This window comes from Stegostoma tigrinum, chromosome 21 (genome assembly GCF_030684315.1).
Source record: "Stegostoma tigrinum isolate sSteTig4 chromosome 21, sSteTig4.hap1, whole genome shotgun sequence".
In the NCBI taxonomy this organism is placed as follows: Eukaryota; Metazoa; Chordata; class Chondrichthyes; order Orectolobiformes; family Stegostomatidae; genus Stegostoma; species Stegostoma tigrinum.
The window spans coordinates 7,067,935-7,094,603 of NC_081374.1; the positions used below are offsets into that span (position 1 = coordinate 7,067,935).

General features: G+C 42.7%; 1 protein-coding gene across 2 annotated transcripts in view; it reads right to left on the reverse strand.

Annotated features, from left to right (window-relative positions):
* Window positions 1-2,210: 2,210 nt before the first annotated feature.
* LOC125462682 (major facilitator superfamily domain-containing protein 4A-like) overlaps window positions 2,211-26,669 on the reverse strand; it is a 67,684-nt gene continuing 43,225 nt past the window's right edge. The window contains exons 5-10 of one of the 2 annotated variants that reach the window (XM_048552911.2): window positions 17,102-17,217; window positions 16,183-16,356; window positions 13,810-13,957; window positions 11,633-11,703; window positions 9,863-9,986; window positions 2,211-5,582 (exon numbers count right to left, since the gene is read on the reverse strand). In XM_048552911.2, the coding sequence (XP_048408868.1) occupies window positions 5,530-5,582; window positions 9,863-9,986; window positions 11,633-11,703; window positions 13,810-13,957; window positions 16,183-16,356; window positions 17,102-17,217 (686 nt within the window). In that variant the 3' untranslated portion in view covers window positions 2,211-5,529. The remainder of the gene's footprint in view (window positions 5,583-9,862; window positions 9,987-11,632; window positions 11,704-13,809; window positions 13,958-16,182; window positions 16,357-17,101; window positions 17,218-26,669) is intronic. The other variant, XM_059653326.1, reaches the window with a different exon arrangement.

Consider the following 26,669-nt stretch of genomic DNA (forward strand, 5'->3'; position numbering starts at 1 on the left):
CATTTCAAGAGGGCTAGAATACAAGACCAGGGATACAATGTTGAGGCTGCATAAGGTTCTGGCCAGACCACATTTGGAATATTGAGAGCAGTTTTGGGACATATATCTAAGAAAGGATGTGCTGGGCTGGCATTGGAAGGAGTCCAGAGGAAGTTTACAATAATGGTGCCGGGGATGAAGAACTTGTCATGAGAAGTGAGGACTCTGGGTCTGTACTTGGAGTTTAGAAGGATGACGGGGATCTGATTGAAACTTGTAGAATACTGAGAGGCCTGGATAGAGTGAATGTGGAGATGTTTCCACTAGTGGGAGATACTAAGACCTGAGGGCACAGCCTCAGAGTGAAGGAACAAGTCTTCAGAAGCACAGAAAATATGTGCATGAATAGGCCATTTGGCCCTTCAAGCCTACACCACCATTCAATATGATCATGGCCAATCACCCAATTTCAGTATCCCACTCCCACTTTCTCTCCATACTGCTTCGTCACTATAGCCACAAGGGCTCCATCCAGCTCCCTCTTGAATCTTTCTAATGAACCAGCCCCAACAGCTTCCTGTGGAGAGAATTCCACAGGTTCACAACTCTGAATGAAGAAATTCTTCTCCATATGATCATAGAGTCACACAGGATGGGAACAGATCCTTGCTGCACTGTTCTTGTGAAGCTCAGCGCAAACTGGAAGAACAACACCTCATTTTCCGCTTGGGGACCCTGCAGCCCCTCCGGGCTCAATATCAAGTGCAATCATTTTAGGGCCTAAACTCCCCCATGTCCCAGGCCCCACCCAACACACCAGGCCTTGTTACCATATAGCCTGCCACTACACACCCCCTGTTAGTCACTAACTGTCCCCATTAATAACTGTTCACACTCCCTGCCTGATCGTTAGCAACTCCTTTGTCCGTCCAACTGTCTTCCTCTCTCTTTGAACTCTATCCTATCATTTCATCTTTACACCATCCCCTTTCCCATTTTCTGCATATAAACTGATGTTTTCCCAGCCACCATCAGTTCTGAGGAAGGGTCACCAGACCCGAAATGTTAACTCTGATTTCTCCTTCACAGATGCTGCCAGACCTGCTGAGGGATATGGGCTAAGTGCAGACACGTGGAACTAGTTTAGTTTGGGATTATCGTTGGCATGGACTGGTTGGACTAAAAGGGCTGTCTCTTTATGAAACTACGACTATAATGAACATCAGAAACTGAAGATCTGAAACAAAAACAGAAACTGCTGGAGAAACTCAGCAGGTCAGGCAGCATCTGTAAGCCCGAAATGTTAACTCTGATTTTTTCTTCACAGATGCTGCCAGACCTGCTGAGTTTTTCCAGCAACTTCTGTTTTTGTCCGTCCAAACATTTCTTATTTATGTACTTATCTAAATGTCTTTTAAATGTTGTAACTGAACCCACATCCACCACTTCCTCTGGCAGTTCATTCCACACGTTTAAAACAAAAACCCCCTCACATCTTTTTTAAATCTTTCTCCTTGCACATTAAAAATATGCCTCCTAGTCTTGAAATCCTCACCCTAGGGAAAAGACACCCACCATTCAACTTATCAATACCCTCATTGTTTTATAAACTTCTAAGTTTACATCTCAACTTCTTACACTCCATTGAAGAAACTTTCAGACTATCCAGCCTCTCCTTATAACTCAAACCCTTTTATTCTATTTTATTTTATTTTAATGAATGCCTGAATTTTTACTCTACAGGGCTCAAAGCTGGGTCATTAAGTATATTCAAGGCAGAGACAGAGATTTTTATCAACAGTGATAGAGAAAAGACAGGAAAATGGAGTTGAGGATTATCAAATCAGCCATGATTCTATTGGATGGCAGAGCAGACTGAATAGGCTGAATGGCCTTTATCTGTTCTGATATGGTATGGTCTAAGGAAGTATTTCAATATGAAGGCAGTGTAGTGTCTTCAGGGAGAGGTCAATTGGATTGATGTAATGAGAAGGTAGCTTTGGAGGGTTAGAAAAGGCAGGTTTGGATGGGAGTGATGGGGCAAATGTGAAGGGATCAATATATTGGGATGGAGGGTCACCATGAAAAGGTTCCCTTGGAAAAGTTGTGACTCAGGGATTTGGATTGGATTGGAAACGTGAAGGAATAAGATGAAACAGTCTAAAACATCTTCATCGAACCCAATCTTGGGATCAAAGGCAAAACTTATATAAAAATAATGGAAGCAAATAGTTTTTCATAACATCTTTAATATATATATATATATATTTATATTTTATCTAACATTTCCTTCATTGTCAGAACACAAGGCACATCCTGAATCCAGTGCACTGATTAAGTCCAACTGTTGAAATACAACCAATTTTCATAAAGAACATTTTTAAATAACAAAACACAAAGCATCTCCTTTCCAGTCTACAAGGCAAAAAAAACGAAATATCGACTTTCTGCAACACTGCACAGGTGAAAGAATGAAAACAAAAACAAGCTACATTATTTAGAGCAACTTTATATGATTCAAGTGTTACAAATGGTGTTTTTCTTTTAGCCCTGATGGTATTGGACAACAGGATCAACCTGTGCAGAGATATTATTGCACACCTCTGCAGCAGGTCAGACTTCAACCTGAGCCTGCAGGGTCAGAAGTAGGAACATTACCGATGTGCCAGAAGAGCCTACAGCTAACTGTTACCACGACATAGCAACTCTTCCAGCTAGCTTATTGTGCTGTGAGTGCGGCAGCTAGTGACTAATAAATTAGTTCTGGATCTCAACTCTTAAAAAGACAAAGACTTGTCAAAGTGCTTCACTGTCACCGAAATGCTGTTAAAGTGCAGTCACTGCTGTAATATAGAAAATGCAACTCACAATTAATGCGATAACGGGCAGATATTTGTGGGTCATTTTGAGGGTGTTGATTCAGGGAGAAATATTAATCCAGAACACCAGGGAGAACTCCCCTGCTCTTCTTTGAAAACAGGGGCAAGTAGGAGAACCCACGGCATTAAAAGGGGAGAGAAAGCTTCATTGTCAGCACTACAATTGACTTTGTGCTAAAAAGTTAGAAAGCAGCTGGTCTTCTGGCTCAGAGGGATGGGCACTATCACTGAGGCATGAGTGGCAATGGGAAGCAGGGCTCAAATAACCTCTCCTTCATTGATCAAATGTCAATAAATGGGTTTTCTCGTGCATTTTTCAGTGATGTCAGTCTGGGAACATGGTCGGATGAGCAACAGCAAGGTCCCTTTTCCTCAAGGCTCAGACAGGACAAGAATATACACAGGAGAATATAATTAAAGCAAACTTGGTCCCACAGACCTTGTAACCTCAGCTAAAGGGTCAGATAATGTAGGTCGTATCAATGGCATGCACTCCATATTCATTTACTGCCCTGTTGGTGCCAGGGAATACGCTGCTACTTCAATGTATTGTCATCTTATTGGCTTATAGAACAATTACAGCTCAGAAAGAGACCATTTAGAACATCAAGTCCTTACTATTTCCCTTGAAGGAGTAATTTTCAGCCCTTTCCCTTTAATTCTGCATATTTTCTCTCTCTCAGAGGCTTTATTAATTTCCTTGGAAAACCATATCTCAGATTTCTATTCTCAGCCCATTTCTGAGATGAGGGAGAGATGACTATCTTGTATTAATAATATGATAAAGAAAAGTACAGATTTCCTCTGATCCCAGTGCCAATGTAATCCTCAAAGAATTTCGAATGAATGGGTTTCTATTTGATATTTATGGTGGGGAGGGGCATTCAGGGATATTATAATAATCCGACAGTAACTTTTTCAGAGATAATGGGAACTGCAGATGCTGGAGATTCCAAGATAATAAAATGTGAGGCTGGACGAACACAGCAGGCCAAGCAGCATCTCAGGAGCACAAAAGCTGACGCTTCGGGCCTAGACCCTTCATCAGAGAGTAACTTTTTCATCTTGTTTATTCACAGGAGGAAAGTGTTGATGGCTAGGACAAACTTAATGTCTATCCCTAATATCTGATCTTCTCCTTTAACTCCATTATCTTGTCCTAGCTTCTGATTTTCTTAGTATCAAAACACTACTGATGTCAGACTTGAGTATGCTCATAGACTCATTGATAGTACCTTCCAACTCGAGGGCTGAATGACCCCCTGCTCCTATTTCTTAAGTTCTCCTGGTATCTTTGCAAATATTCCTCCCTCTGCCAATCATAGTAAAATTAACTGAAGTTACCTGTGCTGCACACCGAATAGTTGCTTCAATCTTCACATTACAACAGTGATTACAGTTCTTTGAGTATCCAAGTATTTTTCATCTTTCTAGCCCCCTTTTGTGAGAATGGAAGGAAACCAGCATGCAAATAGTTAACAGAATTGCCAGAAATTCCTCTCTCTGCTGTAAAATTGGACTCATAATTCAGCACGTGGTTTTTCAAATCCCATCATGGCAATTGGATATAGCAACTCTGGCAAAGGCTGGTTTGAGACTATTCAGAAAACAGCAAGCTTAGAAATTGCTGTGAAAACCCAAAGCACAAATAGTCTTCAGGAAGGGGAACATGCAACAACCAGATTAGTTCAGGTTAATAAAATGTGAGGCTGGATGAACACAGCAGGCCCAGCAGCATTTCAGGAGCACTGAGATGCTGCTTGGCCTGCTGTGTTCATCCAGCCTCACATTTTATTATCTTGGATTCTCCAACATCTGCAGTTCCCATTATCTCTGATTAGTTCAGGTGTAGGTTTTTGTTGGCAAAGCTGATATTTATTGCCAATTCCAAGATTCACTGGAGAAGGAAGTGGCAGTAGGCCTTAATCTTGGAATGCTGTTGTCTCTGTGGTGGAAGGGGCCTCTCTAATAGTTAAGTCCCAAGGAATTGAAGCAACATCTCACCACGACCAGCATGTCTAGCTCAGCAAAACAGACGGACAAAGAATGTCATCTTGCTAATCTCCTACTCTCTCTTGAAGAGATAAAATTACATTTAAGCTGTAACAGAGTTACAGACCCCTTTAACTTCAACTGTCTTCTGTGAAGAAATACAGAAGGAGGAACTTCAGGGCTAATGCATTAGGATTTTGTACATTGCATCTACTTTAAGAACCTTCATTTTTACCATTAATGAAATTGCAAATATATGTTCCAAATTCTCACTCTATTGACATTTGGCAATATATTTTCAACAAAAAAAAATTTAAGCAAGAAAGATCATTTACCTGACAGAATCAAGTGTGTGTGTATTTTTTAAAAAAACAGTTCTACTTTAAAAAAAGACATGAAGCAGTTAATTCAGGTTCCACATGATTATTAAGTTGATCTCTGGTACATTATACCTTCAACGTCCATTCTCTTAGGAAGATTACTGCAGCCACATCAATTAGTGAGATGCTTCAGTTAAAACAGAAGTATACACAAAAGCGACCAGGCCACTTCTCAAATCGGCGATTTAACACAGTAATGTCCATTGTTAAAGCCCGTACTGGCATTCAGTCTATTCCAACATTGCATTGGATCTGTTCAGAACTACTGCATGTTACAGTGGCCGGTCGCTTGCTAAACCTCAGCTCTGGTACGAAAACTTTGACTCCTCTATCGTGCCTGTTTTCGAAGGTGCTGAGAAAATAAAGACAATGAGACTTGAATATGAGCAGCAGCTCTTTCTGCCTCCCCAAACATACTGACAAAACACAGCGTGGAAAATCAACAAAGCAAAAGCGTAACATGTGAACATACCAATTATGAGGGGTCAACGATTCAGCCCTTCCAGGGGGTGTATCATTCAATAAAGCCGAGGCTGCTTGTAGCTCAATCGCAGATTTGATTGTGCCCTTCAACTCCACATTCTCACCTGCCTTCAACAGCCACTGACTCCCTTGTTAGTTAAGAATCTATCTTGTTCTACCGTAAAAATATTCAATGACCACCACCTCAACACATGTTGGGGAGGAGCGGTCCAAGGTTTCACAGACCGTAGAAGTCCTCATCTGCATCTTAAACAGAAGATCCTGCATTCGTTAAACAGTGTCCCTATTCTAATAACATCTTGGCTCAGCAATCTTCATGAATCCCAAAGAGATCTACCCTAGTTAATCACCCAACCTGGACTCCAATGGCAATTTAGCATGGCCAATGCACCCTCTATCAGGCAGATGCAAAATTTTGAAAACACATCCCAACAGATTCAAGAACAGCTTCATCCCTGCTGTTATCAGGCTTATGAATGGACCTCTCATACATTTGAGATGATCTTCCTCTGCAACTTCTATAGATTAGATTAGATTAGATTAGATTCCCTACAGTGTGGAAACAGGCCCTTCGGCCCAACAAGTCCACACCACCCCCTGGAGCATCCCACCCAGACCCATCCCCCTATAACCCACACACCCCTAAACATTACAGGCAATTTAACATGACCAATCCACCTAACCTGCACATCTTTGGACTGTGGGGGGAAACCAGAGCACCCGGAGGAAACCCACGCAGACACAGAGAGAATGTGCAAACTCCACACAGACAGTCGCCCGAGGCGGGAATTGAGCCCGGGTCCCTGGAGCTGTGAGACTGCCGTGTTGACCACTGAGCCACTGTGGCACCCCCTCTATAGCTGGAACAGAATTCTCATTTCTGTTCTATTACCCTGATGTACCTACATACTATAGTATTTATCTGGTCAGCAAGCAAAATAATACTTTTCACTGTATTTTGATATTTGAGGGAGAGTGGATTTATGGTTAGGGATAACATTATGGCTGTACTAAGGGAGGACATTCCTGGGAGATTATCCAGTGAAGTTATATGGGCAGAACTGAGAAATAAGAAAGGGATGATCACCTTGTTGGAATTGTATTATAGGCCTCTCAATACTGTGTAAAATTGAGAAGCAAATGTATAAGGAGATTTCATATATCTGTTAGAATAATAGTTATAATGGTAAGGGATTTTAACCTTCCAAATATAGACTGGGGCTGTCAAAGTGTTAATGGCTTGGATGGGGAGAAATTTCTTAATTGTTCACAAGAAAACATTCTTATTCAATATGTGGATGAATCCACTAGTGAAGCAGCAATGTGTCTCTATGTGGGTTTCCTCTGAGTGCTCTGGTTTCCTCCCACAGTCCAAGGATGCGCAGATTAGGTGCATTGGCCCTGCTAAATTGCCACTGGTGTCCGGGTTAGGTGACTACCCATGGGAAATACAGAGTTAGGGTAGGGGGTGAGTCTGGGTGGGATGCTCTTTAGAGTAGACTTGTTGGGCTGAATGGCCAGTATCTACACTGTAGCAATCTATGAAATTCTATATTTAACCGTCTTTTGGGAAATTAGGCAGAGCAAGTGACTGAGACGTCAGTGGGGGAGCAGTTTGGGGCAAGTGATCATAATTCTTTCAGTTTTAAAATGGTAATGGAAAAACATAGAACTGATCAAAATGTTTACATTCCAAATTGGAGTAAGGCCAATTTTGATAATATTAGACAGAACCTTTCAGAAATTGATGAGGGAGGCTGTTCATAGGTTAAGGGATGGTTGGGAAGTGGAAGGCTTTTAGGAATGAGATAATGAGCATTCAGAGAGTTCCTGTTAGTGTGAAGGGCAAGGCTAGTAGGTGTGTGGAATGCTGTATGACTACAGAAGTTGAGGCTTTTGTCAAGAAAAGGAGGGAAATGTTAGCTATAGGCAAGTGGGATCAAGTGAATCCTACCGGAGTATGAGGGCAAGTTGCTTGACAGAGAAATCAGGAGGGCAAAAAGGGGACATGAGACAGCTTTGGCAAATAGTGTTGAGGAGAATTTAAAGAGATTCTATAAAAACATTATGGGCAAAAGAGTAACTAGGGAGAGAACAGAGCCTTTTAAAGTCCAACATGGCTGTCTATGTGTGGAATCACAAGAGATGGGTGAGATACCTAAACAAATATTTTGCGTAAGAGTTGACTGTGAAGAAGGATATGGAAGCTGGGGGCTTGGGGAAATAAACAGTGACGTCTTGAAAAGAGTTCACATTACAGAATAGGAAGTGCTGGAGGTTTGAAAAAACATTGGTAGATAAGTGCCTGGGACCTGATCAGGTGTTTCCCAGAACTTTGTGGGAAGCCAGGGAAGAGGTTGATGGGCCCCTTGCATCATTGACTGCCACAGGTGAGGTGCTGGAAGACTGGGGGTTGACTAATGTGGTGCATTATCTAAGGAAAGACAGGGAAGTACAGATTGATGAGCCTTACATCAGTGGTAGTTAAGTTTTTGGAGGGGACTCTGACGGACAGGACATTTGGAAAGGCACGGACTGATGAGGGATGGTCAAAATGACCCTGCACGGGAAATCATATCTCACTAACTTGATTGAGTTTTTCGAAGAGGTGACGAAGGCGGCTGATGAAGGCAGAACGGTAGACATTGTCTCTGTGGACTTCAGCAAAGCATTCGACAAGGTTCCACATGGCAGACTTGCTGGTAAGGTTAGATCACATGGGATTCAGGGGGAGCTAGCCAATTGGTTTCAAAATTGGTTGGAAGGTGGGAGAAAGAGTGTTGCTCTTTGGACTGCAGGCCTATGACCAGCAGTGTGCCACAAGGATCGGTGTTAAGCTCACTACTTTTCGTCATTTATACAAATGATTTGGATTTTAACACAGGAGGTACAGTCAGTAACTTTGCAGATGACATCAAAATAGGTGATGTAGTGGACAGTGAAGAAAGTTATCTCAGGGTACATAGGACCTTGATCAGATGGGCCGAATAGTAGCAGATGGAGTTAAATTTAGATAAATATGAGGTGTTGCATTTTGGAAAGGAAAACCAGGCAGGACTTATACAATTAATGGCAGGGCCCTGAGGAATGTTGCCGAGCAAAGAGGCCTAAGGATTAGGAGTGGAATCGCAGCTAGACTGGGTGGTGAAGAAAACATGTGGCACACTTTCCTTCATTGGTCAGAACATTGAATATAGAAGTTGGGATGTCATGTTGCAACCGTACAGGACATTGGTGAGGCCAGTCTTAGAATACTGCATATAATTTTGGTCGCCCTTCTATAAGAAGGACGTTGCTAAACCTGAGAAAATGCAGAGAAAAATTACAAGGATGCTGCCAGGGTTGGAGGGTTTGAGCTACAGGGAGAGGGTGCATAGGCTAGAATTAGAGAGATGGCTTTTTAGAGGTTCATAAAATCATGAGGGGTATGGATAAGGTGAATAGCCAAGGTATTTTTAACGAGGGTAGAGAAGTCCAAAACTAGAGGGCATTAGTTTAAGATGAGAGGGCTAAGATTTAAAAAGGACCTGCAGGGTAACTTTTTCATGCAGAGGATGGCAGACATTTGAAATTAGCTGTCACTGGAAGTGGTGGAAGCAGGGACAATTACAACATTTAAAAGGCATCTGGGTGGGTATACAAACAGGAAAGGTTGACAAAGATATGGACTAAATGCTGGATAATGGGATCAGGTCATACTCTGTTGTGTGGTTAGTGCGGACAAGTTGAACAAAAGGGTCTGTTTCTGTGCTGTATGATTCTGTAAAACAAATCAAACTAGAAAGCATTCTTCACACGAAGAATTATATAAATTTAGGTTGTCACCAGCCTTGTTTACGCAGATCCTACGCTATGTTCCGAGTGTGAGTAAGTAGGGGGATTGCAGAATTAGTGGGAATGCGAGGCAACTGATCATAACTCCTATGACTTGAGCTTATCCAAAAAGTTGCTCCCATTTCTCAGGTCTCAAATGGAACCTGAGAAAAGGCCCCATGAAATTTCCAACCAGGTCTAGATTGGGTACAGGATGCACAATGCCAAATTGTTGAATGTGCAAATGTCCCAGTGCGGACAAATTTCTAGGTCAAAATCTGATGTTCTGAAACAAAGTTCTTCTCTTGTCTGCTGGTCCAGTGACTATGTGCTTACCTGCCATGGTCTGATGACTGTGTAATCTGTGCACCAGTAGAAGAACCAGGTAGAAGAGAAGAGCAAGGCAGCCAAATGTTAGTCCACACACAAGAAATATATCAGTTTCAGGTGACTGAATAACCTGAGAGGAGTCACAATGTGAATTAGTCAGCATGTTGAAAGAATGGTGGTCAGCTAAATCAGAAGAAGGCCATTTTCAATTTCCATGAGATTATGGAACTTGGGGCAGTGAACCAGCCCCTGATTGACCTCATGGCAGTATGTATGACCAGTTGCTGAACCCCTCAACACCAACTCTCTCCTGTCCTCTTTGAAAAGTTGGACTTTACCCAGAAGAATCTTCCAGGAGTAAAGTAGGCCGTTCTCTAGTTGCAGCTCCAAAAACAGCTCTCCATCTGGCCCAATCACACTACTCTTTTCTCCATATCCTTTCTGTTTTCAAGCTCTTACGGGGTCTGTTTCCAATATTATTTCTGGTTGGCCTCCTCATGTCCTAATAGTATTTTGTGTGAAAGAGATTTCTCCAGATCTCCCCTGTCACCCTCTTGGCTTTTGGCGATTATCTCAAAAGTATGAATGACTTCACCTTCATAGAGGGTTCAGAAAAGCAGAATTATTCTCATCAGGGTAGACTGAAGCGTGAAATTATAAGAAGTGTTCTGATGGATATGAGGAAACCATTTACATAGACAAGAGGGTCAGTAACCATACAGATCTATGATGAGTGGCAACAGAAACAGGGAGATAGGAGTTTATCTTTTCTACATTCAGTGGTAACACATGGGTTTCTGAAGATTCTGGTTCAATTCTCACTTAAGACTCAAAGACATAATGCCATGTCAAACAGAATTAATGCATTCAACTCATTGAATCTGCTGGGCTATTTCATCATATCGAAATGCTTATCAACCCCATTCTCCTGCCTTCTCACCATAGCCTTTGATCCTCTTGCTAATCAAGAACCTAACTGTCTCTGCCTGAAATACACTCAATGATTTGGCCTCCACTGCCCTCTGTGGCAATGAGTTCCATAGATTCACCACCCTCTGGCTGAAGAAAACCCTCCTCATCTCAGCTCTAAAGTGCTGTCCCTTCATTCTGTGGCCGTTTCTTTGGCTCCTAGTTTCTCATACCTGTGGAAACATCTTCTCCACACCCACTTTATCCAGGCCTCTCAGTATTCTGTAAATTTCGATCAGAAACCCCTTTATCCTCCTAAATTCCATCGGGTGCAGACCCATGATGTGGAATATTCTAGCTGGCTGTAAGCTGGTGGGAGCAGGTTTAATGGCTTTCAAAAGGGAATCAGATAAATTGTGGAAAGCAGAAATAATTTACAGTGTCAGGACAAAGTCAGGGGGGTGGGGCGAAGTGGAGGGCTCTGCCAGCTGGGACATGATGGACCAAATGGCCTTCTTCTGTGCTGTTTGATTCTATATACCCTCATGAATGATCAACCAGTGTAACAGGTTTTTTTCTCATTTTGCCTTACCAAAGACCCTCAATGTTTTGAACACCTTTGTCAGATCCCATCATCCTTCTAGCTCTATTCTACTATAAATCCAGTTTCCAAGTTGGAAAACATCCAATAACACTTACTCTGATTTCAATAATGGATGTATTAAAGTTATTAAGAAGCCTCCAAAAACCTTATTCAAATGCTTTTTGCAAATCAATCAATTTTATTTCCTTATGGACGCACATGAATATAAGCTGTTAAATATGTTGGTACAAGGTCTATTTTTAGAAGAATAAATATTTACTCACTGATCCAACAAGCATCTGGAGGGCGAACTCACCAATTCCTGCCCCAGTTACCAGTACAGTTGTCGCACATCCTAACAGACGAAGGGAAAAAAGTTTAGTCAATAACTATTCAACTGGCTTCAAGGGATGTAAAAAGGCAAAGTATTCTGAGGTATCCTGAATGCTTTCATTCACCTAGAGGAATCAGAGATAAACTCCCTAGACTTCTCTCTCTGATCACACTCAACAATTAAGCTCCCGGGAGAGGTTAAACAGAACAAGGTCACTTGTGGGTAACAAAGTTCTTGACTAGAACACAAGATGTATGAATTGCACTTCTGGTAAACAAAGCATTGGTGGACTTCAGAAGGATACACAGGCAATGGAGGGAGGGGAAGGGAGTGCAGCTGTACAAAGCCCTGGTGCAGCCGCACTTGGAGTATTGTGTACAGTTCTAGTCACCGTATGATAAAGGAGGATGTGGAAGCGTTGGAAAGGGTGCAGAGGAGATTTTCTAGGATGTTGCCTGGTATGGAGGGAAGGTCTTATGAGGAAAGGCTGAGGGACTTGAGGCTGTTTTCATTAGAGAGAAGAAGGTTGAGAGGTGACTTAATTGAAACATATAAAATAATCAGAGGGTTAGACAGGGTGGATAGGGAGAGCCTATTTCCTAGGATGGTGACGGCAAGCACAAGGGGGCATAGCTTTAAATTGAGGGGTGAAAGATATAGGACAGATGTCAGAGGTAGTTTCTTTACTCAGAGTAGTAAGGGAATGACAGGTCGACACAACAGCGAGGGCCAAAGGGCCTGTACTGTGCTGTAATGTTCTATGTTCTAGATCTATCTGAATAATATTGGTACTCCAAGGTTTAATCCTTAGAATTAAATGGCCTAGTTTCATTCAAACCTTCAAGACATTAAGGGGGTCAGAGACAGAGAAACAATCTCTTCTGGGGAGTCTAGGATCTGGTAACAGGGATATATTTCAGTCAGGTCTTTTGGGACTGCACTTAGAAAACACTTCTTCACACAAAGAACGGTGGACAGTTGGAACATTGTTCCACAAACAGCCATCTAGATCACTGCTAACTGTAAAACAGTGACTGATGAGTTCATTCTCAGGATGTGGGCATGGCAGGCTGGCTCATTTGACTAAAGTGCAGTTAACAGTTAACCCCATTGCAGTAGACCGGAAATCGTACGCAGGCCAAACCAGGCAAATTTCTTTTCCTAAAGGGCATTATTGACCAACAACAATTGGTAGGGGTTACAAGGTCACCAGGCTAGCTTTTTAGGAGTTTGAATTCAAATTTCGTCATCTGCCATGATGAGATATGAGTTCACATGCCCCCACCAAAAGCCTAAATCTCAGATTACTAGCTCACTGTCTGCCTTCAGCCGTCTTTGGGGATATTGAACAAAGGTAGGATATATGGAGTCAGGCTCAGGTAAGCTATGAATTCACAGAATGAACAGGATCCTCCTGTTCCTATGCAGCTACAAGGCTGGATTTGAGCCCAGTTAGGCAGAAACAGTGTGGGAGAGGCACAAAGTGGTTCTTGGAATGGAAGTTGCTTTGTAGGACTAAAGTGTTCATAAGAAGTGAAATTATGATAAACCTGCACAGGAATTTATTCAGGCTGTGGGGTAAATGCACTGAAGGTGGAGTTTTAGTCTGCAGAGTATAAAAAGGGAATGGAACAAACGGGAAGATACAGGGAAGAACAGAAAGAATACAACCTCAGGAAAAATAGGTAGGAATATTTTTCTTTAATAAAGAGAGGACTTGGAGGGCAATTTACAGTATGCTTCACTATTTTCAAAGGCTTCAGCAGCATAAATCAAAAACATAAACATGAGAGAAATAAGGAGAAATGTCTTCACTCATACAGCGGTTAAAGCTTGCATAATTCTATCATAGAAAATTATTCAAGAAAATAGTTTAGATACTTTCAAAAGGAAACGAGATGTGTACAAAAGTGGAACAGAGAGATTAGCTGAAAGATGCAAAGGGCAGAAGGAGTGGGAGAAGGCTCATACAGAGTATCATCACCAATGCAGATGAACCGAGTTGAATTGGTCGATCCCTGTGCTATTCTTTGGCAACTTAACTTACACGATTTATAAAGGAACGCAAATTCCACGGCAGCGTGATAAGAGTTAAAAGCTCGGCATCTGACAAAATGCACAACAAACCTTGGTAATTCAAGATGTCTTCGGTATAAGCCAACATACTGGGAAAGGTGCTGCTGAGGAAAAATCCCAGAAGTCCTGTACCCACGTAAAGACAAACAACACTCACTGGGAAACACAGCATCAAGACAAAGGTGCCAATAATTCCACCCTGCAGCACAGAAAGGGAAACGTCAAGACAGCAATGTTTCTAAGCGATACAGAAAATTAGATCTTTTGTTAAAATAACAAGAATTAGATAGAGGGAGACAATAACAAAAATTGAAAGAACAATTCTGCTTTTGTTTCCGACTTCCAGCATCCCTGTTTAGATAGAGGGAGAAATGGAAAGACTGAAGGTGCATTTTAGTCACAAACATTTCAAATACTAAAATGTACAAATAATGTACACTCATCTTCAAAGGGTGTTCATCTAAAGGGCTGACAGACTTCAGTTTTTTGGCCAATCTAGAAGCCAGCACCTCTAACAGTGCAGCATTCCCTGGGTGCTGCAGTGGACTGACAGCCTGGATTTTTAAGCTCAAGCCAGAAATATATCAGTTTCAGGCGACTGAATGACCTGAAAGGAATCACAATGTGAATTAGGGGCTTGACGTTCCTGACTCAGCGGTGAATGCTCCTGAGCTGACAACTGTCTAAGGGATAGCAACTCGGAATGTCCAGTTCAAATCATTGGTCTGTGTTGCGTCAGGCAGCCAGGTTAGTTTTGTGGACCCCTATCAGGCTTCAATCGCCTGATCAGCTCACTCCTGATCAGGAAACTGCTCATACGTTGAGCACAAGGTCAAAATCAGACTGACAGAGAAAGAAGATTGAAGTCAAACTGAAACGAGAAAAGGCAAACAGGAGAGCTAAGCACCAATACTGCATGGAGATGGGAATAAAAGAGCTTACTTAGAAAGTTCATAGCCTGCATTATTCTTCGGTAGTGAAGTGGAGCATACTTGTACTTTTGGCCTCCAACAAATAGTTTTATATGACTTTTTAAACTTAAAATAAAATTAAACTAAAATAAAATTAAAGTTTAGAAGCCCCACTCTTCGCCACCAGTCTTGTTTTTTATTGAGCAGAGCAACCAAAGAGTCTGCGTTAATGTGAGGGTCAGTTGGCTGGATAGTTGGTTTCTGAAGCAGTGAGATGCTAACAGTGTGGGTTCAATTCCCATCACTAGCTGAGGTTATTATGAAGAGCACCCCCACTTTACCTCTCCTCTTGCCTGAGATATGGTGAAGTGGTCCCAAGATTAAATCACCGCCAGTCATGTCTCTCTTGTGAAAGAGTAGCTCAATGGTCTGGTGAGACTATAGCAAAACATGCTTTAATGCAAAATTAAAACAAAGTGCTAGAGAAATTCAACAGGTCTGACAGTATCTGTGTCACAGAGTCATAGAGCTGTACAGCACAAAACCAGACCCTTCGGTCCAGCTGACCAGGCATCCTAAATTAATCTAGTCCCGTTTGGCCCATATCCTTCTAAACCCTTCCTATTCATGTACCCATTTAGATGTCTTTTAAATTGTAATTGTACCAGCCTCCACCACTTCCTCTGGCATCTAATCCATACACACACCACCCTCTGCATGAAAAAGTTGCCCTTCGAGTTCCTTTTAAATCTTTTCTCTTCTACCTTAAATCTACACCTTCTAGTTTTGGAGTCTCCCATCCCAGGGAAAAGACTTTGTCTATTCACCCCATCCATGCCCCGCATCATTTTACAAACCTCTCAGATCACCTCTCAGCCTCAGATGCTCCAGGGAAAATAGCCTCAGCCCATTGAGCCTCTCCCTGTAGCTCAAACCCTCCAACCCTGGCAACATCCTCGATCTTTTCTTAACCCTTTCAAGTTTCACAACATCCTTCCTATAGCAGGGAGACCGGAATTGAATGCAGTTTTCCAAAAGTGGCCGAACCAATGTCCTATACAGCTGCAACATGACCCCCCAACTCCTATATTCAATGCATTGACCACTAAGTGCAAGCAAATCAAATGCCTTCTTCACTACCTTGTCTACCTGAGACTCTAAAGACAGTTAAAGCCTTGAGTGCAAATTGACTTCCTTGGAAGAGCAGGGTAAAATGTCTTTACTCAGATAATGGTGGAAATTTGAAAATTCTACTATAGAAAGCGGTCAAAGAAAATAGTTTAGACACTCGTAGGTTTTTCAAGCAAGTCCAAGCACCCAGATATGTATGTTAATGGAGCTCCTACTCATGTCTACAGGAAAGACCATGGGGGGAAAATGCCAGCAGAATAGTAACAGTGACAACTCTGAGCCCTGTCTAAAGCTGCTGTATCATTTACACCAACACATAAATAATAGCAAGTGTCATTAGTTAGGTTAGTGCGAGAGGAAAATTTGGCCTAAAAATACTCACCAGGTTTATGAACACCATAGTCACAGGTTTTAACTTTCCTGACACTGGGATAGATGCCAGTCTGCCCAGTGTGATTGAAGCCCAGAAAAGACTGCTGAGGTAGCCGGCTACCCTTGGCTCGATATACAGAGGTTTCTCCACAGCGTAGGTATATACGAATCCAGAGTACTCTCCCTGCCAGAGATCAAGCCACACGCTGGGTAAATAGTCACAAAACTCTACAGCCTTATTTCTCTAAACTATCAACAACCATTAAGACAGGTTCTATGATGGCAATCTCAGCCTTCCCACCCCAACAGTGTGAGGGCCCGCAATCCTCCCCCTTCCTTCTTGTTGAGTGGAACCTCTGCTGTCTATTTCTCCCCCTCAGTCTCCTATTGCCTATACTACTTTTCCATTTCACTTCCCGTCCTGCCCCTACATCCAGTCCATCTCACCTCCAAGTCCATGCAGGAAACTTTCTCCCCTTCTCCAGTCCCTGCTGGAAATCTCTCTAGTCTATCTCTCCCTTCAATCTCAGCCTGAAATTCTCCTTAATCTCACTCCCTTTCTCTGCCCCATCAAGCCCTGCCTCCTTTCACAATCTTCCTCGACTCTATGGCAACTCCCCTGCTGCAACCCAACCACTGTCTTCGCTCCCAGTTGTTGGTAAAAACCTCTTCCCCTCCATCATCTCCAACCCCTACATTCCCAGTCCATTCTTTTTTCCCTGCTTCTGTTCCCATCAGCTTGTTCCACCCTCCCCACAGCATCTCATAACACACCCACTTCCCGGCTAGCAGCTCACTCCAGGTTCTCAGGTGGAGTTTGCAACAACTTAATTTAACATGAATACTGGAAGCAGGAGCCTCAGAAGGAATGCACGTCCATTCTGACAGTGCACACAATGTTGCACACCATCAAAGCAGCATGTACTTACCAAAATCCCATCTGTCATAAAAAGCACGACAGCCCCAATAATGTGGACAACAAAGAAAGTGCAAGGAGCTTCTTGAAGACGCAATCCCTTGAGGCAATCAATAAGACCATCAGGGTCTGCAAATGGGGGAGAAGAATAAAACAAGCAATTCAATGGCGGAATGGAATGGCTACACAAAATATACAACAACATTTGGGCCAAACTCCCACCCTGTTTGCTGTAACCTCATGAGTGTTAACTCCATCCCTCTCCAAGGAGATTGTCTAAGGCTCAACCTGACAATTTGGCACCTCGAGCCCTGAGATGAGGTTTCTGACCACATTATCGTGTTACCATGCCTACTTCATTAAATCCCACTCAGGGTATCCATCACTCTCAGTTGGCTACACTTTTACCTGGGGCAAGGCGTCATGGGTTTAAATCTCAGTCCAGAGAGCGCAGCTCGATAATCTTGTCTGATATTTCAACAGTGGTCGTGAAGGAGTACTGCACTGCCACACGTGTGACTTGTTTTAACAAGATAGGATTAAGCTTAAGGTCTGCCTTTCAGACGTGAAAAAAAAACAAATGGCATACCCCGAAGGGGTGCGGAGGAGTTCTCCCTGGTGAGCCTGCCAATATTTAATCAGCATCATGGGAATAGACCAATTGCAAACTGATGGTCATGTTTCTTGTATTGAAATAGGAACTGCACTTTTAATAAGTGCTGCATTAGCTGGAAAGTGCCTTGAGATCGTGAAAGGTCCAACATAAATGCATGTTTTCCTTTAGGTTTCATGCATCTTTTATGATTGGAGTCCTTGGGCTAATTAGATTTCACCTTGACAGGGCCCCTGTACAAACAACATTAACAACACAGCATTCTTGAACACCCCTCTTCTGTTCGCTCTACTACTGAGGGGGACTATAGTAGCATGGGAATGCCTGGACTTCTGATTAGGGTTACTAATTTTGGTTGAACATACGTCTGGAGGATGTGGACTAGTCCCATTCCAGAAAACTCAGTTTGCAACCAACATTAAGGGCTCTTGTGGTGCAGTGATAGTGTTTGCTATGTCTGAGCCACAAGATGTGTTCAAGTTCCACCTGGTGTGTAACAACAGGTTAATTATATAGCATCCACAATTAAAACTGATACTGAGTACTGTGCTGTCAGAGGGTTCTTTTGTTCTTCTCTCAGGCAAATACAAAAAATTACGTGGCACAACATCAAAAGGAGCTCTCCCCAAGGTCCTGCCCAATATTCATCAATGTTAAACCATCATCACTAAATCCAATTATCTAGACATTGACACATTGCTCTTTGTGGGATCTTACCATGCACACATAGGCTGATTCTTACACGATGCTTACGAATATTTCATTGCCTAAGGAGCTCTTTGGAATATCCAAAGAGGAGACATTATTTAAGTTTAAGTATTTTCTTTACCTAGACATATTTCAGGTTTAAGCATCTTCACGATAACTTCGGATACTCGTAAGATTTCACTGCACAAGACAATCATATTCCCAATAAATAAGAAGTAAAGAACTTTACTGAATTCTATTTGAAGGTTGAAGCATTAGGTGTTTCTCTAGCTCTGATAAAAATCAAGGAGCAAATCACTGGATCCAAAACATTAACTCTGTTTATTCCTTCACTGAGGCTGCCAGACCTGCTGAGCTTTTCCAGCAACTTTGTTTTACAGCTTCTGCAGTTCTTTTGGTTTTTATTGAACTAATGACCTGCTTGCAATTTCACAGTCAATACATAAACTGGTTTCCAGCTCAACACTGTTTCAAAACCACATCACAAACAATAATAATGAGATAACAGTGCGGAGCTGGAGGAACACAGCAGGACAGGCAGCATCAGAGGGGCAGGAAAGCTGAGGTCAGGACCCTTCTTCAGGTCTCACAAACAATAATCTTCTGTTTTCTAACTGAAGAATGATGCAGCTTAGATAAAAAAATGTAATTCAGCCCATCTTAGCCTTTGCAAGCTCTTGGAAAGAGCATTCCAATTGGTTCCACATCCACCTGCTTTGTCTCCATAGTCTCTAAACATTGCCCTGTTTGGTCAGGCAGCAACAACACTGTTCTCAGCAGAAGGGAGATCTAAACTTTCACTGCAGGTGGGATAGGAACATCGAAGTAGCCTGGGATGTTATTTGTTGCAAAATATTTGATAACCACAGACCTCATTCCACCTTGCTTACTGTAAACATATACTGTTGTATCTCCACTCTGTCATTGTAATTTCTCTCTTCTCCTGCTTACTTCTCCCCTATCTTTACCTCCTGAACATAGGAACCTATTTTGGGGGCACAGATTTGAGACTCTGTCAAAAGATTTGGTGACCAATATCTTTGTCTAGCTTAGTATCAAAATGTAGTTTGATTACTCTCCAGTGAAGTGCCTTCAGGAGTTTTGCTACGCAAAAGATGCACTGGAAATATGAATACTCAACCATACAAATTAGGAGTAGGAGTAGATCACCAAACTCCTGCCATTCACTAATATTATAACTAATCTGATTACTCCCAATAACATTTCTCCCCATTTCATGTCAAGAATCTTTCCACCTCCAGCTTAAAAAATATTCCAAAGTCTCACAACTCAGGAAAAAAAACCTCCTCATTTCCACTTTAAATAGGCAATCTTTTATCTCCCCTAGTTTTGGATTCTCCTACAAAAGGAAACACCCTCTGTATCCACCTGTCAAGATCTTCTGTACTAGTCATTTTTGCTTAAAAACTACACAGACAGGCTCTCAACATCTCATCAGACCAGCTATTTTATTTCACTTATCAGTGCTCTAATAATGTCACCGTGGCCATCTTGTGGCACAGTGCCAGTGTCCCTGCCTCTGGAGCCAAGGGGCTTGGGTTCAAGTTTCACATGCTGCAGAGCTGTCTGATAATAACCAAGAACAGGCTGATTGGGAAAAAGAGGTTAAATGTTTAAAAAAAAATAAAGTCACATGCACAGTCAGACAGCTCAGGGTCAGCTCCCTGAACTAGGGAGATGCTAAATCCCCTGGTTATATTCGTCAGCCAGAGCTTCCTGATTGGCCCAGGTTAACAACCCCAATCAAGGATCTCATAGTCAATGATATACACCTGGTTCCAAAGACAACACTGACCAAACTAACACCCAAGCAATGATGACGAAAGAACAAACTTGCATTAATGTAGCATCTTTCGCATCCTCAGATCATCCCAAAGTACTCCACAGTCAATGAAGTAATTTCAAAGTGCTATCACTGCTGTAAAGTAGGAAAAATCAGCAGCCAATCCACACACAGCAAGATCCCACAAATAACAATGTCTGATAAAAAAACCAAATTATTGTTCTGACGCTGGTTGAGAACTAAATGTTGGCCTGTAAATGCTAGAGTTCTCTATAAACACAGGCCATTGGAATTAACATTTGCATCTCAATCTCTTTAATAAAACACCAGGTCAGTGCTCCCTCTGCAATGCCCAGAAGTGTTAGCCTGGATTATTTGTTCAAGACATTGAATCAGTCCTAAACCCACATCCCTCTGACAGGGAGGCGAGAAAGGCTCTCAACTGAACCAAGATCATCAGTCAGAGAAACTGCACTGTGGTGCAGTGATATACATGGGCTGGGTTTTACCCTAGATGGCATTTCTGACATTCTCTCAGGTGCCAGAGGGTCAAGATAAGAGGTTGCATTTAGGTGCTAAGCAACCACAGCTTTACTCACTGAATGTGATCAGTGAGCCTCACTGTTTAAAAGGTTGGCTTTACAATTTATCAGACCACACTAATCCAGCTGGTCACTTAAGCTTTACACCTGTTGGCACGAAACAATAGATTTCATCCTAACAATGGTTTTTTTGGTCAATGACCTTTAACCAAAATAAGGTTCACATCATTTCCTACCTATGTGTCCCTGCATTTTGAAAAAAGAAACCATTTATACTTCCATTGGAGTTTATATGACCTCGGGCTGTTCCAAAGCAACTTGTAGACAATGAAGACTTTTGGAAATTCAAATCACCTCTGCAATCAGTAGATGCATCTCGGCCAAAGTATTTAGAATACCCAGCTCATTACCTGACCTCTTCTCTCCCAATCCTTCCTCATTTTAAGTCATTTGTTCATTCAGATTAATTTATTCATTCATGGGATGTGGACATCACTGGTCAGGCAGCGTTTATTGCCCATCACTAATTGCCCAGAGGGCAGTTTGGAGTCAGCCACGTTGCTGTGGGTCTGGAGTCACATGTAGGCCGGAGCAGGTAAGGAGGGCAGTTTCCTTCCCTAAAGAACATTAGTGAACCAGATTATTTTTTGCACCCCCCCGCCCCCAACAATCGACAATGGTTTCACAGTCACCATTAGATTCTTGATTCATCATTGAATTCAAACTCCACCATCTGCACAGCAGGATTTGAACCAGTGTTACCAGAACATTGGTTCACTCCTGGGTTAATAATTCAGCAATAATACCCCTCAGTCATCTCCAGTATTCAGAATAATATCATCTGTGAGCTCCCTCGCTAGTCAAAACCACCAAGCACCTGATCGTAGGCCTGGTACTGGGGATCCTGGGCAGTAGTAGCTACTCAGGTGTTGTGGTGTGATGTACATGTACCTTTAAGAGGGTGTATCCAAAATATTGTCCATCACTACGAGATGGGTTGTGTACACAGTTGATGGAATGAAGCAGTCATCCTATTGGTCAGACATGACTACACAACCACTCAGTTAGCATGGTTGGTATATAGTCTAATCTCCAAATAAAGAGCCCATATTATTGTTTTGTCAATTGTGTGTAATTAGTATGTGTGTGATAAACCAAAGAATATGATGCTGGGAAGCACAAAAGCCTTCATCAGTCCTAAACTTAATCAGCAGAGAAAGAGGCGATAGGGAGAATGAGGGAGAAAAGTATGGAGTATAAATGAATGTTTATCCCTAAAAGACATCACTAATTTAGTTACTGTTCCCATGAGACGAGGCACCGATTTTCCAAGTTTGAAACTTCTCTAGTTAGTGGGACTCCATGGTAAAGGCTCAACGGAGGTAAGAGATATACTTCATAGAATCCCTACAGTGCGGGAGCAGACCATTTGGCCCATTGAGTCGGCACCAACCTTCTGCAGAGTATTCTACCCAGACCCACACTCCCACACCACTCTTTCCCTGCATTTCCCATGGCTAACCCACCTCGCCTACACATCCTGGCCACTACAGGCAATTTAACATGGCCAAGCCGCCAAGCCTGCACATCTTTGGACTGCAGGAGGAACCGGAGCACCTGGAGCAAACCCACACAGACACGGGGAGAATGTGCAAACTCCACACAGATAGTCGCCCGAGGGTGGAATTAAACCTGGGTCCCTGGTGCTGTGAGGCTGGAGTGCTAACCACTGAGGCCCTGTGATGCCCCACATTCCTAGAGATTTGAACACTGGACATTTGACCATAAATCAGAATGTTTTAATATTATTCATTCAATGCATCAATAACATTTATTGCCCATACTGAATTGCAGAGAGGGTAGCTAAGAAATGAACCACAATGTTGTGGGTCTGAAGTCACATGAAGGTCAGACCAGGTAAGGATGGCAGATTATTTGCCTTAAAGAATATTAGTGAACAGGTGGGTTTTTCCAACAATTGACAGTGGTTACATGATCACCATTAGACCAGTTTTTGAAAAAAAGTTACATTTTTACTGAATTCAAATGTCACCATCTGCCTAGGCTTCAGTCAGTACCATCATACCACTCCCTCCCCAGAATGTCTGGTTACTCAGTAGAATCAAAGAAACCCTACAGTGCAGAAAGAGGCCATTCGGCCCATCGAATCTCTCAAGTTTAGTGGCTGACGTGGGGCAACCAGGAGGTGGAGAATGGACTATTGTTCTGCCACGTTGCTGCGACCACCAGATTCATATTCCAGCCCTGTGAGAACCCACGGACAATCCACAGAGCTGGATAAACCTGGCACAGCACCCTGCCAGAGAGATCATCAGTAAGCATTCCAATTAAAGTACTCCAGGACAAGAAGTGGGAAGAGGCCAAGTTATGAGGTTGGAGTTGTCCTTAGAGCAGGAAAGGTTAAGGAGGAGATTTAACAGCTGTTCAAAATCAGCGAATGTTTCCATGCAGTAAACCAAATAAAATTAGTTCCATTGGCAGAGGGATAGTGAGCAGAGGTTAGCAAGATCTGCATTTGTATGGAACCTTTTATAATCACTGGACACCTCCAAGTGCCCCAGCTGGAGTTCTGTGTGCAGTTCTGGTCACCTCACTACAGGGAAGGATGTGATAGAACTAGACGGGTACAGAGCAGCTTCATCAGGATGTTGCCTGGCATGGAGAAATTGAGCTATAAAGGAGAGACTAGATGGTCATAGAGTTCAAGAGTCACATAATAGTACAGCATGGAAACAGGGCCTTCAGCCAAAATTGGTCCATGCTGAACATGGTGCCCACGTAGCTGGTTCTAATTGCCCGCATTAGGTCCGTTCCCCTCTAAACCCTTCCCAACCATGTACCCATCCAAATGTTTTTTAAATGTTGTTATTGTACCCGCCTCAACCACTCTCTCTGGCAGCCCAATCCATATACGGACCACTCTCTGTGTGAAGAAGTTGCCCCTCAGGTCCTTCTTAAATTTTTCCCCTCTCACCTTAAACCCAGGCTCTCTAGTTTTCAATTCCCCATTCCTGGGAGAAAAAGGCTATATGCATTCATCCTATCTCTGCCCCTCATGATCTTATACACCTCAATAAGGCCACCCCTCATTCTCCTACATTCCCAGGAATAAAATCCTCTCCTGGCCAACCTCTCCCTATAACTCAGGGCCTTCTAGTCCTGGCCACATCCTTGTAAATCTTCTTTGGACACTTTCCAGTTTAACTATGTCCTTCCTATAACAGGGTGACCAAAACTGTACACAATACAGAGGTCATTCAGCCCATCAAGTGCAGTTGCATCAATGACTTATACAACTGGAACACAATATCCCAACTCCTACACTAAATGCCTTGACTGTTGATGGCCAGCATGCTAAATGTCTTCTTCACCAACCTGTCTACCTGTGACTTTCAATAAACTTTCAATGAACTGTGCTTGCACTCCTAGGTCCATCTGTTCTACAACACTCTTCACGTCCTTACCATTTACTATACAAGTCCCACCTTGGCTTCACGTCCTTACCATTTACTATACAAGTCCCACCTTGGCTTGACTTTCCAAAGTGCAACATCTCACACTTATCTATACTGAATTGTATTTGCCAGTCCTCAGCCCACCTCTCCATCTGATCAAGATCCCTCTGTAATTTTGCACAACCTTCCTTGCTATCAATGATATCTCCTAATTTTGTATGATCCACCAACTTACTAATCATGCCTTGTACATTCACATCCAGATCATTAATGTAAATAACAAACAACAAAGGTCCCAGCACCAGCCCCTGTGGCACAACACTAGTCACAGGCCTCTGAGAAACAACCTTCAACCATCACCCTTTGCTTCCTACCATTGAGCCAAATTTTAATCCAATTAGCTAGCTCTCCTTGGATCCCATGTGACCCAACCTCCATGACTAGTCTACTATGCAGTTCCTTTTCAAAGGACTTAGGTAAGTCCATACAGACAACATCCACTGCCCTACCCTCACCTATCCTCTTGGTTACCTCTTCGAAAAACTCAAAAATAAATTGTCAGGCATGATTTGCCGTGCACAAATCCATGCTGACTGTCCCTAATCGGGCCTCGACTATCCAAATGTTGGTTGATCCTGTCCCTCAGTATCGTCTCCAATAGCTTGCCCACCACTAATGTCAGGCTCACTGGCCTGGAGTTCCCTGGCTTGTCTTTGCTACCTTTCTTTAACAATGGAAAAACATTAGCATCTATCCAATCTTCCAGAATTTCATCAGTGGCTAAAGATGAAGCAAAAATCTCTGCAAGCGCCTCTGCAATTTCTTCCCTCGCCTCCCACAACATCCAAGGACAGACTTGATCAGGCCCAGGGGATTGATCCCCCTTAATGCGCTTGGATTGTTTACTTAAGAGCGGAGAAGGCTGAGGGGGTGCACGATTGAGGTATAAAATACAATGAGGGATCTGGACACAGTGAATAGAAAGCAGCTGATACCCTTGGTTGAGGGATCAATCATATGGGGGCACAGTTTTAGGGGCAAGAGGCAGGAAATTCAGAGGGAATTTTGGGAATAAATACCTTTTCACTCAGCGGGTGATGGGAATCTAGAGTATACTACCGTGGAAGGTAATGGAGATCAGAAAACTTGCAATTTTTAAAAAATACTTGGATGGGTACTTCATATATCACAACATCCAAGGACATAGGATAAGTGCAGGAAATTGGGATTTTAGTGGTAATTATATCAGTGCAGACTCGATGGGCTGAAGGGCCTTTTCTGCGCTATATGAATCCAAGTGCTTTACAACCAATTACATACCTTTGAATGTGTAATCACTATTGTTATGAAGAAATCACAGTAACCAATTTGCCTGTAGCAAGTTAGCTCAGTTAGCTGGAAGGCTTGCTGATGATGCTAACAGGATGGGTTCAATTCATGCTCTGGCTGAGGTTATCATGAAAAACTCAAACTCTCTCCTTATCTGATGTGTGGTAATCCTTAGGTTGTCACTAGTTATCCCCATAAGGAGACAGCAGTCCTATGGTCTGATAAGACCAAGGCAACATCACCTTCTCTGAACTAGGTGGGTATTTACAACAATCTGAGATGATGGCCTCTTATTCACAGTTACCAAACCAGCGAAGTTTCTTCAAACTGCAAGTACATCACACGTGCCTGGAATAACTGTACACAGTCGGTGTGGTCTCACAATACCCTATAGGAGTAACAAGAATACCACACATTTATACTCCATCCCTATTCCAATGAGAGCTCTCTGGTCTGATCATTGCATGAACAAGGTCAGCCGTTAACTATGGGAAATCTTGAGTGTGAATGGTAGATGCAAATCCTGCGTCCTAGATTGTATGTGGCACTGCTGCTACTTAAACATAGGAGACTGCATCCAGCTATTTACACAACACAGCTGCAGTGTTTTGCAAACAAGTTAAGATTTTCAACCTCTTTCACCTTTCCCAATGAATCACAGTGTGTGCTCACCATTGAGTTCTAACCTCACCAGCTCTCACCAGCCACGCTTCCAGATTTGGACCTCAAATTGATGGCAAGGGGTACCCAGGTTGAAGAGGTTCCACATGCAAGTGTCAGCCATGGCTCACTTCCCAACTCAGTGCCTGCTGGTCTCTGGTTTAAGTCCTGATCCAGTACATAATCTAGGCTGGCTTCTCTGAGGGTCTGATACAGCATCAGAAAGTGCTATCTGGGATGGGTAAAGTCAGAAGTCACCAGGTTACAGTCAAACAGGTTTATTTAAAATCTCAAGCTTTTGGAGCACTTTTCCTTCAGGTGATGAAGGAGCGGCTCTCCAACAGCTTGGAGTTTTACACCTGTTGGACTATAACTTGGTGTCGTGTGACTTCTGACTTTGTCCACCCCAGTCCAACACTGGCACCTCCACATCATGGGGTGAACAGAAC